This window comes from Balaenoptera ricei, chromosome 4 (assembly GCF_028023285.1).
Source record: "Balaenoptera ricei isolate mBalRic1 chromosome 4, mBalRic1.hap2, whole genome shotgun sequence".
NCBI classification, from domain to species: Eukaryota; Metazoa; Chordata; class Mammalia; order Artiodactyla; family Balaenopteridae; genus Balaenoptera; species Balaenoptera ricei.
The window spans coordinates 156,669,847-156,689,113 of NC_082642.1; the positions used below are offsets into that span (position 1 = coordinate 156,669,847).

General features: G+C 39.8%; 1 protein-coding gene across 1 annotated transcript in view; it reads right to left on the bottom strand.

The window, feature by feature from the left end:
* The window catches only part of DSCAM (DS cell adhesion molecule), a 740,935-nt gene that overhangs the window by 256,679 nt on the left and 464,989 nt on the right, over nt 1–19,267 (bottom strand). Inside the window, exon 10 of the mRNA XM_059920026.1 lies at nt 11,023–11,301. Within this exon, the coding sequence (XP_059776009.1) occupies nt 11,023–11,301 (279 nt within the window). The remainder of the gene's footprint in view (nt 1–11,022; nt 11,302–19,267) is intronic.

The following is a 19,267-nucleotide window of genomic DNA, read 5'->3' on the forward strand; positions in this document are numbered from 1 at the left end:
CCTGCTTAAAATCATCAGTGCCTTCACATTGTCCCTTGACACAATTGAAACCCTTACAATATTTTGAAGGCTCTTTATGACTTGGGTCCTTGCACTCCAGCTTCATCTCTTGACATTTCCTCTTGTAAGCTTTGCTCCAGTCTATCTATTCTCCAGCACCCCCTGGGTCTTCACATAGGCTTCTGTATTTCTTTGTTTAACAAATTATCAGTTAGTAGTATTTACATCTCAGCTCAAATTTCACTTAGTCTGGGACACCTGTTCTGATGCTGTGGACAAGACTGAGTGCCTCCACAGAACCCTGCGTTATCATGTCATAGCCTTTACCACACGTTTGGTGTTGCTGGTTTAAATGCCTGTCTCCCACATCTGGCTGCACACCTGGGAGAACAAGAACCATGCCTTTCTTGCAGACCACCGCACCCCAGCACATAACACAGTGCTGGAACATAGAAAGTATTCTTCAAATATCTGTTGAATGGACAAATCAATAAATGGATATTATTTTTCCAGTTTTAAAGACTAGGGAACAGACCCTATCCAAAGTAGCATGGCTCAGTTAATAACTCAGATCAGAGTGACTCCAATGCACAAGGTCTTTGAGGAGCATGGGTCTAGAAGCACCATCTAACAGAAGAAAGCAGAGAGCTCTGCGGGAGGATTTTGGCCAAGGAGATACAGAACTGAGGTGGAAGGCTGCAGAGCTGTCAAGACTGTCATGATTTTGGCCAAAACTTACGACAGGACCTAAAGACTGAAGACTCTGTATTGTCTCGGCTATAATTCCTCAAAGATGCTGGTTTCCTTTTTTTTTTTTTTTAACTGTATTTTGGTTTCCTTTTATTTGCAGAACACTTTATTTGTGGTGAACATATCCACCAATATAGTTGGCTTTCCAATAGAGAGACTTTTCCAGTGGGGATGAGGGTGATTAAAGAGATAGAAGGGATGGGTTCAACCAAATAATTACGTCGCATCCCCAAAAGGCAATGCAGGCCACTGTTGCCATACATTTCTATGAATCATAATTGTGTGCACATGCAATACTCCTGTCCCCCTAAAAAGAGTCACGTGAGACGTATATGTTCTAAAATACCCAAATCCTGTCATGGGACCCATGTAGCCTGACAGTATTTGAAGTCTCGAAGGGATTCCTTTGAGAGGGTTGCCTGCTTCATGATGCTTAAGATGAGGGTTGTTTAAAATACGTGATTTTTGGCTTTGGTCTGTTTATTAAAGGGAAGACTTATTTTTGCTATTTTTAAGGGAGGAATAGGACAGGTATATAATAGGACAGGTATTTTTCAGTGTTAGGTACAGTCCAGTGTTTTATGTTTGGAACTCATGGCCTCTAAGTAGCTACATATTTCCAAAGAATGGATGTAGGTTTTGCTATCTGTCAACAGGAACAGGGATTCAGTTTTATTGAAGGTAAACCAGAAGCTATTTGGTGGTGGCAGCAGAGGACGGGGGTCCTGTGTAGATAAATATTGCCATTCTCTGCTGTATGGCATTTAGTCAAGATAGTAATTGATCAAAGTCTAGGTAAGATTTAATTTATGACACTGGAAACTAAACTCCAGTGGTTTCCTGTCATACCCAGAATAGATAACCTGGTCCCTCCCTTCTCTCCTACTCAACAGGGAGCACATTGGTCTCTTGCTGTACTTTGAACCCACAAAACCCACTCCTGACTCAGGGTCTTTGTACCTGTTTGTCTCTCTGCCTGTAACTCGCTTCCTACAGAGAGACCTGTGACTCACCCCCTCACTTTGGTCAAGTCTCTTTTGAAAAATCTCTTCAGAAAGGCTTACCCTGTGCATCTGAAAATTCCATTCCCTTATCACTCTCAACCCTCCTACCAAGCTTTACTTTTCATACCACAGGTAGACACCTGACATCATTTGTGTGTTCATTGCCTCTCTCCTGTACTGAAATGTAAGGTTTTTTTAAACTTTTTACTTTACATTGGAGTATAGTTGATTAACACTGTTGTGTTAGTTTCATGTGCACAGCAAAGTGATTCAGTTATACATATACATATGTATCTACTGTTTTTCAAATTCTTTTCCCATTTAGGTTGTTACTAAGTTTTATGGGGCAGGGACTTGCTCTCTGTGTGTTGATCACCATTGTACCCCCAGCACTCACAGCATCTGTTATAAAATAGGGGCTTAACAAGTATTTGTTGGAAAAATGAAAGGATGAATGAAGCAAAATGATAGCATGAATATAGTATCATAAATTGCGTCCACAAACAGCAACTAGATAGTGGCCTTGTATAAGTTTTATTTTTCCTGCCAAATAAAGGTCAAGTAAGGGCTTTTTAGATAATGTGTTTGCTTCACTATGTGCCAGTTCATCATTAAAAGCCAGGAACAACAGACCCGTCATAAGATATAAAGAAGTATAAAAAAACTGACCTTTGGAATCGCAGATAGGAAATCATAGTGTTGGTAGCTTTCCTCGCAGTGGTGCAGAGCCAATAATGGGAACCAAAGGGCAGGCGTGTTTTGCCATTAAGTTCAGTCCTTTCCCTCAAAATGGCTTCATCTATGCCAAGGTCACCCAACTGAGTGTGACATTAGGGTGATCACCCATCCACTGCCAGTGTAAGTCATGAGGCACATGCATAAGTGCTAAGGGTCTTTTCTTTTAACTTCCCTATGATAACAGCTAATTTATTTTAAATTAAGTCTTCATAAATCTTCCCAGTGACCCAAACTATCAAAAATGTGCTTAGCTTTACAATGGCCCAAAGTCATATGACTCTGGTGTAAGGAATAACCAGGAACTGGGTTCCCAAATTCCATTTCAATCCTACCCTTTTATCCTATACCTCAGCTTTAACGTCTCAGTTATCACCTCTATCTTCCACACACCATTTATCCCCAACTGCTTCACTTTCTGCAAAACTATATTGCACTATTACCTTTCTGACTGTATTCCCTAGGCCACCATTCTAATTAATTGCCTGATACTTGGGATTACCCCCAGCCTCTTCTATGTAATGTGTCCTCAATCATGTACCAAAGTCATGCAGATGTGAGTGGAAGGAAGGGAGAAACAGAAGAAGAGCCGGAAAGGGACTTCCCACCTGCTGGCTTATTATGTGCCAGGTGCTGTGATAAATACATTCTTTTTTTTAACCCTCAGAAAACCCCTATTAACTATTCTCCCATTTTAGGAATAAGAGAATTGGGGTAAAAATAGCTTAAGGAATTTACTCAAGATCACACAGCTAATAGGTGTCCAAATTGTGATAGGGATGGAAGGAAAAAGAGAGGCGAGGGAAGCAGGGATGGGGTCTGGAGGGTCAGTTGACAGGCCAAGGGGTCTTCCCTGGGTTCCCTTATCTGTAGAGACACAGCCCACTGACTGCTACCAGACTGGTCTCCCACCCCCAAAGGCAATCAGTTCCAGGACTTCTGAGGTTCCCCATCACTTCCTACATCAAGCATGTATTTGTTCAAGGCAACAAGCAGGCGGGCTAACTATGATAATAATGGCACAGCCTCTGTGTCTTAACTGGTGCTGTTTATCCCTCACTGACCTCAGAAAATATGTCTGAATGCCTCTGTCCTCCTTCTACTCATTCATTAAATGAAGAGAAACTGGAGATCCCTGCTACTATCTGGGTGCTAAGGACATAGCAATTGTTACCTGATTCCATTCTCTCAGCAATTCCAAGAGGTAAGTCTCATTATTTCCATTTTACAGATGAGGAAACTGAGACTCAGAGAAACTCAATCATGTTTCCAAAGTCATATAGAAAATGAACAAGCAAAAATGTGGACCTTGGTTTACTTACTGAAAGTTCCAGTGTTGTTGCTGTATTTTTTTTAAATTAATTAATTTAATTTATTTACTTTTGGCTGTATTGGGTCTTCATTGCTGCCTGCAGGCTTCTCATTGCGGTGGCTTCTCTTGCTGCGGAGCATGGGCTCTAAGTGCGCGGGCTCAGTAGTTGTGGCTCATGGGTTTAGTTGCTCTGCGGCATGTGGGATCTTCCCAGACCAGGGATTGAACCCGTGTCCCCTGCACTGGCAGACGGATTCTCAACCACTGCGCCACCAGGGAAGCCCTGTTGCTATATTTTTTATTTTCTTTCTAAACCTTACTTATACATCAAGGCTGATGGCGCTCACTCCTTCCATGAAGTCTATCAAACGGCACTGACCTCTCCCTTATCAGAAGTTGTTTTGCTCTTGTAATTAACAGTCTGTCACTTGGAGACTTTCCAACCACCCTCACTGAGACAAGGCAACTTCAAGGTCTCTGAACTCCTTATTCTATTTCTACTTTTCCCTAGCTACATCTCAGGCCAAAAACTTTAAAGCCCTAAGAGGAAAAACATTCTCCAATTTGAGTTAAAGATTTAAATAAAAACCCATATAATTATTCTCTAACATGGCTTGCTATTTTTATGTGGGTTTTGTTTCTCCAACTATATCTTTGCATATTTTTCATGAATCAAAGGACGGATTATGTTCCAAAGTTAGTGAGTCTACAGTGTGCAGTATGGAACACTCTTCATTCCAAACGGCAATAATCAATAAGATTCTTCATTTCACCAAAAGATCTATTTAGCTTATCCAGAATGTGATCTAGCTGAAGTGGTGATAAAATTCCACCTCTTGACCATTCAAACTAAAATTTGAAATTCTGAGAGCAGCTGCCTGATCTCTAGCTATACAAGAAGAGAGGCTGTCACCCACGGCAGGCATTAGTCATCCAGGGAGGAAGTCCCCTGCTCCAGTCATTGTGTACGAAGGACAGAGGGGAAACAGATGAATTTGTGAGATATTCTACATTTGGAGCGACTCCCCAACCCAACACCCAGCACAGTCCTTGGCCAGAATTCTGGCACGTCTGTCCTCAAGGCTTCTCACACATTTCCCTCACACAACTGGCCATTAAATCCTGTAAAGCATCTTCTGTTTTGCCCATCCTATGACCACCTTAGCTCCAGCCATCATCACTTCTCATGGGGACTACAAAGCCCTCCCCTTCAGGCGTCCTACCTGGACTCATTTTATTCCAATGCGTGACTCGTCCTGCCATGAACCATATGACTTTTCTGCTTTAAATCTCTTCATTAATTTCCATGGCCTCCAGACCTCATTCATAGGACAGAAAGCCTTCAAGATGTGGACCAGACTTAGCTCTCAAGTCTCATCCTTCTTCATTTTGCCATTCTGTACACCATTCCCCCAGACACAGATGTATCTGCCCTGTCAAGCCCTCCTGCCATTGCAAGTAACAGACCTTCTTCCAGGAACATGATGTCTTCCTTCCTCTCCTCTTAACTACTTGCTATATTTTCTAATCCTTCAGGATTTCTCCCTCCCTTCTGGAATCTGCCTCATTCCTGCTGGAGCAGGAGTTCTCAATGGGAGGAAATGAGCTTTCATCATCCCAGTGACTACCCCAAGGACTGGCATTTAGGAGTATGTGCTAAGTCCTTTGTTGCTTCATGATGCAACAAGGGAAAGAAGAAGCAATGAAGGACAGAGCAAATGCAGTCATTTGGGAGTGGGTGTAAAAGATTATATCTACCCATTGATATTTTGAAGACATAAAGCTTAGTGATTTTTTGTTTTCTTTTGCAGACAAGTAAGACACAAGAAAATACTGAACTCATGGGACTGTTAAGTTTTTGGAAAAAAACAAGCAAAATAATCATTGCTACAGAAGAGGACTTTAAAATAGAGAAAGCTTCATTAGAGAGTTAAGGTTATCTTGTAACCCTTATCTAATTAATTCATTTTAGCCATTGCCATTCCAACTGTAATTAAAAGAAGAGCAGGCCCAAAGAAAGCTGCCTTGACTTTATTAAGGTTTATTTAAAGGTGATTATTTTCTGAAATCAGCATGATGATCTATTATGGTATCTATGCAACATGAGCTCAAGAATTGGCCCAGGTTTAAATTTTAATTCAATGAATCATAAACCCATCTCCATTGTAGCATGGGCTAAGGAAAGTTGTATACCTTATGTGCCTTATATATTCCATTAAATAGAATTAACAGAGAGATATATTTACTAAAAGTCATGTTAAAGTTAGAATATTTTCCATATGTGTTATAAAATATGATACAGCCCGTGAGGAAGGAGTGCAAATAAGAGCCTTTAACTTTAAATCATTGAGCATTAATGCCAGAAGGGAAACTACTTTTTATTGAGGCCAGCCACTAACCTGTGACACCTATTTCATACAATGCCTCTCAAAATATCATTCGGCTTTTGATAAATGATGTCTCCTCCGTTGGCAGGAAAGTTAATATTTTGTGAAGGAAATTATTTCATTGTTTCATTTTTGAAGAATTTTGAATATTAGAAAATTTACATTTAAATTTTTTAAAAATTGAGGTGCAATTTATATACAGTAATATTCACAGGTTTTAAATGTACAGTTTGATAGATTATGCAAAAATCTGTGAAATCTACACCCTATGATGTGCTATGGCATGGTTTTTTCTTTGTGCTTATTTTACTTGAGCTTCATTAATCATTTTGACCAGTAGATTTATATTTTTCACCACATTTGAAAATTTTCAAGTCATTACTATTCAGATCTATGTTTTTCCTGCCCTTCTTTCTGAGGCTCTAACTATATTTATACTGGACTCCTTGACATTACTTCAAGCTCAGAGAGGTATTGTTTGCCATTTTAAGTCTTTTATCTCTCTAAAAAATTTGGATATTTTTCTCGTGCCCTCTTTTCAAGTTCAATTATCCTTTGTTCTGCAGTATCCAAGATCCCACTTAATATATCCAGTTAATTTCTCATTTCAGATATTGTGTTTTTCAGATCTAGAATTTCCTTTTGGTTCTTTTTTAAAAATATTTTATACTTCTCTTCTTGCATTCCCTATGTATTCACTCATTGCACACATCTTTTCATTTGAATTTTTGAAAATGCTTATTATAGCTACTTTAAAACCTTGCCTGCTAATTCTAACATCTGTATGCCCATTAGGCTGTTTCTTTTCTTTTCTTTTTTTTCCCTTTTATTTATGGCTCACATTTTCCTATTTCTTCTCATACCCAGTAAATATGTGCAAGGCATTGCAGATATGTTATGATATTGAGAGTCTGGATTTTGTTGTCTTCCTTTTAAGAACACTGAATGTTATTCTTGCAAACAGTCGATTTACCACTGAAGAAATTTAATCCTGTCAAGGCTACCCGTAGGCTTTTTATTAGGGCTGGGCTAGAGTAGTCCTTATCCCAGGGCTAGATTAGGCCTCTCTTATTGTGTGGCCTCTTCTGAGATTTTAACTGAATTCCCTGTGTGTTCTCTACTCTGGCTAATCAGAACTCCAACGTTTCTCAGGACTGTGTGACTGCTGGAATCTTTATTCATCTCACATACTCCTGGACGTTGTTCTCTGCTAGATTTCATAGGGTCTTGCCCTATGCATGTGAAGTGTAGTATTAAGCTAAAGACTCAAAGGGAGCCTTATACAGATTTTTAGAAACCTTTCTTTGAACAGCTCCCCCACTCTATAGTACTCTGCCCTGCAATATCCAGCACCTCAATAGCTCTAAGTGTCTATCTTTGTTTTTCATCACCATAAAAATCACCATTATCTATTTGGGCTCTGCATCCATCTATCACGGTTTGGAAAGTGCACCAAGAAAAAATATGGGGTGAATTTGGGGCTTAACTCATATATTTCTCTCCTCTCTAGGACCACAGCCCTGTACTGCCTGTTTCATATTTGGAAAATGGTTACTTTATAAAGTTTTGTCCAGTTTTATAACTGTTGATGGTAGGAGGATAAATCCACTGCATATTACTCTCTGATGACCCCATCTGATGAATTTTACATTTATCTTTTAAGTTACTTGACTCAAAATCTGTTTCACTGAAATTTCCAACCATTTCTGTTGGTTCTACTTTCTGGAGCCCCACCGAGGTTATTATTACACTAGTTTGGACATATTCCACTGGTTCAAAGAACCCAATTAACTAAGTCAAGGACTTGGATGCTGTAATTATCTCTTTATCCTGCCACATACTTTTTTCCTCTCTATTGGCTCATTCCCATCAGTAGGTAAGCTTCCCCTGTCCCATGTCCACCTCACCTCCTGTCATACCAACATTCCCGAAAATATAAAAGTAGTTGTATTTTCCTGAGTTCCCACACGTTCACCTCCCTTTCTTTTTTCAAGCCCCACTAATCAGGGATTCACTGCACCCACACCACTCTACAAGGTAACAAACAATATCCATCTTCCTAAAACCCAGTGAGCAATTCTTGGTTCTCCGCTTTTTCTACTTTCAGTGGGATTTGATAGACGTTATCACCTATCTTTCTTGATTATTTCCTATTTTGCTTTCAGGACCCCACAGTCCGCTGGATTTCCTCCTATTCCACTGATTGTTCCTTCTTCCTGTTTCCTTTGCTGATTCCTCCTCTTATTCTGGAACCTTAAATTTTGGAATGCCTTGAGTCTAGACCTTCTTGTTTCTCCCACATCGTTCTTCCCCTTGTGACAACTGCTATTCCTTGTATCTTCTCCGCTTCTGTAGAAGACACTTTCATTTACCTTATTAGGCAAAATATGTACTTCAATTAACAATTCCTCTTTCTCTCTCTTTGCAACATTCACTTTATATACATGCTTTGTTTGATTCGTCTCCAAAACATATTGCGAATTCGTCTGCTTCTCATTACCTTGAGTGTGACCACCTTCACTCAACATGCATTTTATCTTGCCTCGACTTCTGAAACAGCTTCTTACCTACTTGCTTTCTGGACCAGTCCATTCTTTCCACAGCTGCTAGTGTGATGATTAAAAACATAAATCAGGCCATGCCACTAGCCTAGTTAAAGTCACCAACGGCCTCTCTTTGCATTTAGAAAAAAACCTCCAGACTTCTAAAATAGCTGCATATTCAAATTACTCAGGGTGCTTGGACTTAAACTTGGCTGCATATTAGAATCAACTCAGGGATTTTACAAATTCCTGGTGCCTGGGTCCTACCTCCAATGATGGTTATTTAATTGGACTTCAACCTGGACATCAGGAATTTTTTAAAGCTCCCCACACAATTTTAATGTGTGACAAAATTCAAGAACCACTAACAGGTGATTTTGAATTGAAAAAAAAAAAAAAAGGATAATGCCCCAGAGATCTGGGAGATGGATAATGATTTAGTTGGGCTTAGTTAGGACCAGAAAATGGTCATCAATGTTTTCTTAAATCTTCCAGGAGATTTTATGGTGAAGTCCAGATTGAGAACCACTGCCCCCGCACATTATCTTGTCCTTGACTATTTCTCCAGCTACTGACCTGCTTTGAAGCACATTTCCTTTCTCGGGGCTATATCACCTAACTAGTGACTTAATGTTAATTTCCCAGAACCTTATTTAACATATTTTAAAAACCACCACACGGAGAGACTAATCAGATTGTGATCCACTACATTATCCTGATTGGCTAGACTCAATTCCAGGTCATCTGACCTTTGCCTTGGTCAAAAAAGTCTGGTTGCCTTTCCTGCAAAGGCAAGTGATTCACAGAACACTCCTGTACATTTTTATGTAGCATTTCTGTTCTCTGACCTGGATCCTTCAGAGCAGATTATATCGGAGACAGGCTAATGTACTCACTGCTTTGCCCTTCACAAATGATAGCAAGAGTCAGTTCTTCTTATAAGAAAACACTTGGGAAGCAGTACTAGATTGGCTCCCATTTTTATGCATCTTCAAAAATGGGAAAAAATGTTCATGTATCCCAATTTTATTAGCATAAGGCCATTTGTACCTTTGTTTTGTATCCAACTGAAGGTAGACTTTCTTACTCACTCAGGGAAAATCTTTTTCACAGATACAAAGTTGGTGCCTTCATATGAATTCTAAGTATGCTCCACTTTATTTTGTTGGCAAGTAGACAGAATGAGCATTACTCTTCAACAAGAAAGGAAGGGGAGGGGTCATGTGGACAAGGTGTGAGGACAGAGGAAGGACATGGGAACCTATTGCTCAAGAAAGAGTCTGCTTAGATCTACTGACTGTCCTGCAGGTAATGGAAATCATCCCCTCCTGACAATTACAATGACAGCCCTGTGTTCGAGGACTTCAAAATGCAAACAATCAACATTAATATAAATCTTTAATTTCATACAGTTACTTTTGCAATGTGGATGAATATTCTACTGGTAGATGAGCACATACGACTCTAGGAGAACCATAAAATCACAGAACGTCCATGCTCAACAGACGCTGGAGAATACTAGCTTCTTATTTTGAAGATGACAAGTGTGAACCTTGATGGGAATCTGCTGACTTGCAAAGAGATTCGAAATAAGACTGGTGCTTACATTTTAGGTGCATTGAGAGCCCTGACAAAGTTTTCTACAAGTTAAACCATATTATTTAAAATTTTTTCATAAATATTGCCACACTTTGCTTAATTTAGTAAATGTTTCAATACCCTTCCAAAATAGACATTTAATGCTCAACAGAAGGGAGGAACAAAGAAAACCACATTTCTAAAACTAAAATAAAAAAAATATAAAAAGCTACTATTTTTTGACTTTAGAAAAACTGTGATATATGGCTTTGGCAAATATTATTTTTAAAAGCCATCAATCTAAATGATAATATAAAAAGTGCTATATAAAATAAATACCACACAGCATGAGCTTATGGATTTTGGGCCTCACAAGTCACTGGGTTAATGTAGGGAAGCCTTATTTCAAGAATTAAATCCCATGGTCCCCACATCTCATTCACACATTTCTTCTCTGCTAATTTTCTGAAACTTCACATTTTAGGTAAATACACCTTGGCTTGGAGTTTAGGGGAGTTCACAGTTGGCTTCTACAGCTGTGTGTGTGTGTGTGTGTGTGTGTGTGTGTGTGTGTGTGTGTGTGTGTGTTTGAATGGGATGACAGGGAATTCTTAGGAATTCTGGTTATTTTCATAACATTTCAAGGAAACACCATTGGTGAGTGTGGTTGAATCTGACTGCATAGGTACCATGCATCCCAAGTGTCTCCTCACCTCTCACAATTAGTTGGCTTTGGTGCTCCACAGCTGCTGCCTCATTGCGAGCTATGCAGGTGTAATTCCCATTGTGCATCAGGGAGAGATTGGAAATCCTTAAGGAGCTCGTGAAGTCAATGTTGTCAATGGTCACCCCGAGGCTCGCTGGGATTGGCCGGCCGTCCTTCTGCCAGGTGATGGTGATGGGTAGGTCCCCTGAGACCACAACACACGGGATGAAGACCCGTTGTCCAATGGAGAATCTTGGAAACTCAAAAGGTTGGATAAAAGGTGGAACTGAAAGAAAAGAAAAGAAAAAGTAATAGAGGAAAGATGATAATGAACTGTGTAAAAACTCTACATTTTTTTTCTTTAACCCTTTTGCATGACATTGGAAGAGTAATACAAATCACTGCTATAGCATAAAAGTATATGAACCGGTAGAAGATTTGAAATTGTGCTCTTCTGTTATTTGAATTTTCTCATTGCTCTAAATGAAAAGCATGGCTTGATTTGTACTTCAGCAAGTATGCTTAATCACATTTATTTTGATAAATTATTTTTAAATTCAATAATCATTTTTAAAGGAAACATTTCAGATTCTGCACTTTTCAGTGTAAATACTATGAAAGAGGGATCTGGGTTTGGTTTTCTCTTGGAAGCTTTTAAAAATGATGTGTACAAGAGGAGATTTCTTTCCTGCTTTGCTAATATTAGGAGTACAATTACTGTTCCCTCTTCAATCCATTCCACATCTTGTTAATACTTTAAGCCTATTGAAGAAGCAGAGATTCCAGTTTAATTGTTAACATTTTTTAATAGCTAACATCCAACTAATAGCAAATGTTAATTTAAAAGATTTGTGTTAGGATAATTGCATCATTACTCTGCACCCCTCAATTTTACACATTCCTTGCACATGACCTTAAGTTATGAACTGGTCCGTGGCCAGTTTTCCGAGTTGTGGAGATGTGTTGCTACTGAAGATAAGGTTATATAGTCTTCAGCTCGGCCAGCCATGGACACAGCCAAGCTCAGTCTGGAATGTTCTTTTTTGATTTAATTTCCCTAAAAAAACTCTTATTCATCCTTCTTGCCTCAGGACCATTCTTCTTGGCAACTTCTTAGATGGCTTCACAGGGTGTCAGTATTATAAAATGGTCAATGTGGAGCCAGAGGAGCCAACTTTGGATCCTACTGTGGTTACTTATTTGTCATGGGGTCACGGGCTAGTTATCAATATCCTCTTCCTATCAGCCTTTTGGGGGTAGTTATTCATAGATTATTAAGCCAATAATAACCTAATATAAACCAGTTATTATATTAGGTGATTTTACAAAATGAAGTTATTAAACAGCAGGATGTGTGCAAAGTTTATTCTTTAAATCAGTCATAGTCTCATTTCAATTATCAACTCAGGGGAGACAAAAGGGATCCAGCTGAGAAACATCTGAACGGAAACCATTCATTCATTCATTCACTCAAGAAGTGCTTATTGAGCACCTGGTATGTGCTCAATACTGCACTGTGTGTGCTGGACAGACAGCAATGAACATGATATACCATCTGTACCCAGTGGAGCTTTCACTCATAGTCATAGGCAGCGGATGTCAACAAAGTATAGCAGTGGTTTTTCTGTAATTTAATATTATTACTACTACTGTATGCTTTCAAAAGAAGTTGGAAGTTAGAATTGCAAATTGCAACTTTGGCTAATTACATTAGCCAAATTGCAAATTAGCCAGAGTTAGTAAGCAGGTGACTCAAGTTAGGTTTTACCAGAGAAACAAACAAACAAGCAAGCAAGGAAACAAACAGATAGCTGAAAGTACAGACAAGCATATTCAATGTCAAAACTGCTGTGGATCCTCAATGTAAAGTTAGAACTTTGGGTCTGCAACAAGTTGATCTGACGCTAAGGGAAAAAGATCTCAGGATGAAGTTCTACCTGGCGCTTATAACCAATGAGTTAGTGATATTCTAGAAATGTGGATAGTGTGAATTTTGTTTTTGTTTTCTTTTTAAAATCTGATCACTCTGTAGCGAATTCTTGCCTCTGTTCTTGAAAAATAGAGCCTTTTCTCTATCCTGTAACTTTTTTCTGCTATAAGAAGACATTCTTATGCTTAATAAATATTGACAGCCTACACCCTGCATTAGATGAAGTTGGATTGCACTGTGTTTGTTCATAGTTGTCATTAGGTGGGGAAAGTGCCAAGTTGTAGCAAAAGTGCTTGTATTTCTCTAAATCTTGCCCCAAGTGTTATGAATGTTTACTCCATATTAAGTATTAACACTTAATAAGTTGACATTTTAAAAATAAAAAGTAACTATGTTTCCTCTTCTTTGCTTTCTTACACACAGAAGCCTAATTTTGAGCCTACTCAGACAAGCCTAAGCACCCATTGTTGGCTTGGTGCTTTTTATCTGAATTGCAGATCATTTTTCTAAGATAAGAACTTTGCAACCAGACTACCTGGGTTTAAGTTCAGCTGTGCTACTAACTAAAGTCATTAGCACCCCTATGTGCCTCAGTTTCCTTATTTGTATAATGAAGGGGGCTGCTGTGAGCAGTGAATGAGCACAGGGGTCACAGACTTTCACATGCACCTGAATTGGTTTCTTAGCACTGATTCTATTTCATAAGCCTTTAATATGAGGAAAAAAACAGAACAGTTAAGCGAAACATTAGTGGGCAAGGGAAAGGACTCCATTTCTCTTATTAGTTACAATACGGAGAAGAAATATATAAGGACTTACTTTCCAAGCCCCAGATCAAGAAAGAAAAATAAGGGCTTCCCTGGTGGCGCAGTGGTTAAGAATCCGCCTGCCAAGGCTGGGGACATGGGTTTGAACCCTGGTCCGGGAAGATCCCACATGCCGTGGAACAACTAAGCCCGTGTGCCACAACTACTGAGCCCACGAGCCACAACTACTGAAGCCTGTGTGCCTAGAGCCCGTGCTCCGCAACAAGAGAAGCCACCGCAATGAGAAGCCCGCACACCGCAAGGAAGAGTAGCCCCCGCTTGCTGCAACTAGAGAAAAGCCTGCGCGCAGCAACGAAGACCCAACACAGCCAAAAATAAAAATAAATAAATAAACTTAAAAAAAAAAAAAAAAAGGGGGCTTCCCTGGTGGCGCAGTGGTTGAGGGTCTGCCTGCCAATGCAGGGGACGCGGGTTCGAGCCCTGGTCTGGGAAGATCCCACATGCCGCGGAGCAACTGGGCCCGTGAGCCACAATTACTGAGCCTGCGCGTCTGGAGCCCGTGCTCCGCAACAAGAGAGGCCGCGATAGTGAGAGGCCCCGCGCACTGCGATGAGGAGTGGCCCCCGCTTGCCGCAACTGGAGAAAGCCTTCGCGCGGAGAGGAGGACCCAACACAGCCATAAATAAATAAAATAAATAAAATAGTGTTTAAAAAAAAAAAAAAAAAGGAAAGATAAGATGTAGCACCTCTGACCTATCTATTTAATAACAAAACAATATGGGCCATAGGCCGTTAATAATTATTAAATACAAGAGTGTCTTTTTTATAGCAGAAGAAAGTTATAGGACAGAGAAAGGGCACATACATATTATTTTTGAAGAACAGAGGCAAGAAGTAGCTACAGGTGAATCAATTTTTAAAAATTCATGCTTTCCATAATTCTAAAATATATGTAATTCACTGGTTTATAGAACTCTAAGAAGTACAATTATAGTTAAAGAAGTAAATTTCAAAGCGTTTAGGTATAAAGTGACACTGCTGGAAATGAAGATTCCAAACCAGTGAAAACAAAGGTCAGAAAGCCCAGGCACTAACTCTCACTCACGTCACTCAGGGGATAATCCCTCCCCCTGAACATCGTGTTGTAAACTTCTGTGGCACCCTTATTATCTCCTTTCTTGGTCTAAACCAGATGCTGAGAATTCAGGCATATTGATGAGGGCTCAGTAAGAAGCCACGACTGGTAAGGTAAAGGTGGGGAGAAACGAAGCATAAACTATAAAGAGTAGATACAATGCAACACACACAGCACCGGGGGACATTGTTTGCTGGGGCACGCTGCCTTTAACAGCCAGATGTTTTGCAATTAATACAATATCATAGTGCATAATTAAGACTCTGACTCATAAGTTATTGTTAATATATTACAGGGGAAAAAGATAATATTTAAAATATTTTAAAATGTATTTATAAACAGAAACTAAGATAGTTAAAATAAAATTTTCACGATGAAAGGAAGGATTTAGTTAGAGGGAAAAGTCATTTTTCCAGAATAACGTCAGAATCAGGCTTGTAACTTCTTATTTTGCCTGCCACATTACATTGGGATGCACTTTATTTTTTTAACACAAATGAAAAGACCTGTGTGTCATGTCACTTCTTACCACATATGTTGTCTCCCTTGCTTCAGCCACGATACACAAGTCTGCTGTACAAAATGCTTAAAAATATTTTAAGGGGTCCAGAATCTTATATTTTACATGTATTAAGATATAAAATTGGAGGCAAAAAGTAAACCAAGTGATTCAAAAACTCTTGTAATGATTTTGGTGAAGCCAAATCACCTGTTTGAGGTGCATTGCTTATTGTGCCTGAGTCATTATGTCACCTTTTAAGGTAAATTCTCTGAATCTTATTGACAGTAAAACCTTGTAACAATACAGGAGCAGAAATTCTGAATGTGACCTGCGGCAGGTTTCCACATAACCGTCCTTCATAAAGTATGTAAGTATCTGCTAAATGTCACTTCTTACCAGGCTTGTGTATTTCATTCTACATAATGCTGGGGGTTCCTTTCTCTGAGGCAGTGCAGAGCCCTTGAATACTGTCAAATGTTAGTTTAGATTCCTATTCTTTCTAAACCCTTAACAAGAACATTAAATCAGGCTAATACATTTCTGTGTCTTGCCCCTCAAAAATTAACTGTATATTCCTTTTCACAGGGGACAGAACAAGTTTTACTGTCCCCCTCACCCAGAGCAGAGTAGGACATACTGAAAGAAACATAGTTGTGTGTTGGCCAGTCTTGAGTAGTTAGCGGTGTTATCTTGATCCAGTTTTTTTTTAACTCTATGATGCCATCTCTTCATGTGTAAAATGGTGACAGTGACACAATTCGTGAGTGTCAGGAGAGGGCTTTACGTAACATGCCAGCCCCAGAGCCCAGGGTGTACCTAGAAGTAGCTCAGTTTAGCATCCTTCTACCTTTCCTCTTCTTAACTCTTTTTTGTTTTTTTTTTTGTCCCAAGGCCCATAATTCACTGGGAAAATCAAATACATTACATGCCTGTTGAGACATATAAGGCTCTTATTTCCATTGCCATATATAATTTCATCAATTCCAACATTTTGTCATTTCATTTCCAGTGGTAATTTAACTCCATGAGTCTCCATACAAACGTCTCAGGTTGACAGCTTTTGGTATCAGGCTGCTCAGGGAGCCTGCCTCAAGCCAAAGTATTCTGAGTCAAGGCTGTGGATATTTTCATCTTTCTAGCTCCTTTTCTCCATTCTGTTTAACAAGCCCTTTCTTCTCGTCCTTTAAGACATTTTCTTTTTATAACATCTTACATGTTTCATAAAGTCTCCAAAAATTGCATCTCCTAATCCTGCCCATTGTGGGAATGCAAATCCCATGGCTGATCTCTGAGAGTTCAGTCCCAATTACACACCCATTTTAGGATCCATATGCCCATCAGGAATGCCTAGAACCTGCGTAGGCTCAGGGCTCTGTACTGTCCATCCAAACACAAGCTGTGGCTCGAAAACCGTGAGGCTGGTGAACACGTGTGAATTGTGGGTCGAGCACATCGCTTAATGGACTGTCTACCCATAGAACTGGTCCTTTGTCCAATTCTGCTACTTTACAGTATGCTTTAGAGCACAGAAGTGTAGATTACTGCCCCTATGTGATACAGTCCTCCATTCTGTTCACACAACACAATTAAAATCTTTCTCCAGCCACCCCAAGAGCCTGTTGTTCAAGACTTCATAATAAAATGTATGACACGTGAATACAGTGATCTATGTGTGAGGCTGTTTCCTAAGTAGAGTGACCCAGGAGGCAGGAGATAGATCGAGTTTATCTTTTTTACTTCCCACAACTAGTGGAATAAATGGCGCCTTGTACATCTTAATTGCATAATAGTTTTTGAAAATACCTTTTAAGAGGTGATGATGAACATGTGCCTACGTTTTGCACATTAGACAATCCTGAAGTTACGAATACAGAGGGAGATGCGTCCAGGACATAACAGTGATGAGATGGCGAGATGGGAAGGACACAGGTGATGCTGCTATTCAGCCAGTAGCCTTGGGGCCCATGAAGTTTATGACGTGATAGAATGAGCAGACTAAGCGATTCCCAAGTGGTTGGTCACTAAATCTAGAAACTGAGAGGCATGCATACTTCTGTCTTGTTCTCAATCGTATCATCTAATAAATCACTAAATCCCTCAAGATTCCCTGGTCTAAATCTCTTTTGAATCAGGACCTTTCTATGCATTCCTACTTCCACCGCCAGAGTCCTCTCTTATCTCTCACCTGTACCAAAATAATAATTATTTTATTCTCCCTGAAATGCATTTCCCACATATCCATCACCAAAGTGTTCTGAAATGCAAAACCCACCTGAAAACCTCCAAGTGTTCCTAGAGTATAATTTCCAAGATCCTTTATCCAGTCTACAAAACCCTCCAAGGTTGTCTAATATACCTACTTCTATACCTATCACTCTTTACTCTTTTTGCATTCATGTTCTCACAACAACAAATATTTTCCGGGCACGCATATTGCATGACACATGTCCTAGGGGCCCAGGACTTCTAACTAGTGAACCCGCTGAGCCACCCCTCCCCCTGCTGTTAGGGCAAGTTGGGGAGATAAAGTCAAGACCTGGCCTTGCTTATTCAGGTAGGGCATAAGTGCCAACTCTAAACCACTGTGTGAGCTTGTTCCCCTGAGCTGAGTGACTTCTGCCAGAGCTGCTTCTGGCTCACCACGAATTGGGCTGCCGGTCCGTGGCCTGTACCTGCCGAAGTGAGAAGGGCATGACCAGAGCCCTCCAGAGCTTCAGGAGGGTACAATGCACAAGTAAGAAGGGCATTGCTGGGAGCTGGCAGGTGCTAAGTAAACCGAGGCTTAAGCATGTGCACATAAATGTGGGCTTCTTTGCAAGCCCTTCTTGACCTTTCTCTCTAAGCTCCCTTGGGGTTCAATATGAACTGATATTAACTGACACCCAAACACTGACCTAGAAATAAAAGGCAGGAGTGAGCCAGCAGGCTGCTCTCTGGCGCTGCTGCTGGGTGGGAAAGGCAGAGAAGGAGTGAGTCATTGTCTCTCCCATGTGGTAGGACGGCATTCAGGGTCCATCTCTAAAAATTCCCTTAGGGAGCTGTATCCTGGGCATATTTTCAACAACCCAAGCCATATGAAACGTAAAAAATTAAAGAGGTTAAAAGTATCTATTTTTCTTTAGCCAGAGATTGAAATTACCACACTTAAATTCCTGTGGCTGAGTTAAGTAGGCAGTTTGGGTGCATTTAGGGAAATTCACACCCGTGAATTATTTAAGGCGTGCCCAGGTAAGGAGAAGAATCCCTGTTTGGCTTAGAACTCTTTAAGACAGGTGTCATAGCAAAAACAGTAAATTGGAGTTTCAGAGATTACTCAGCTCTGGCTATATTCTAGTGATAAACATTCTCCTTCACGGACAGAAAATAATAGGGGAACAAATCACACATATTTACCCCAGTTTCAGAAAGTCCCAGGTTCAAGACACCTGCCGTGACTTGAAGGCCTGTTTACAAGTGAAACAAACAACACGCAAAATCATATACACGAATTTCACAATTCTCGCTCAAGATGAGCACCTACAGTTCTCAGTCTCTTCACATTTGTCCTACTGTCGTTAGAACACCATCTGCTGTAGATATTGCTGTGATAAAACACATCTTTTCTCAGATCATATTGCAAGTTTTACAGTGAGTGGAAACTATTTTGCATTCTGGTATTATTTCCTAATGCATGTTATTTTTTTCTATATAGAACATTGTCCTCATTTTACTCAACAAAGGGTCCAATACAGCCAATGAGGTGTTAGATTTTTTCAATTATTAGAACTGAATTACACAATGTTTGTGTGATCAATGTGATCAGAAATTATCTATATATCTCTCTATATTACTAGGGACTAGTAATGTATTCTCAGGAATAATAAATGTTGTCACCATCTCTGTTTGCTTATGGGTATTTATAAATCCTAGACAGATGGT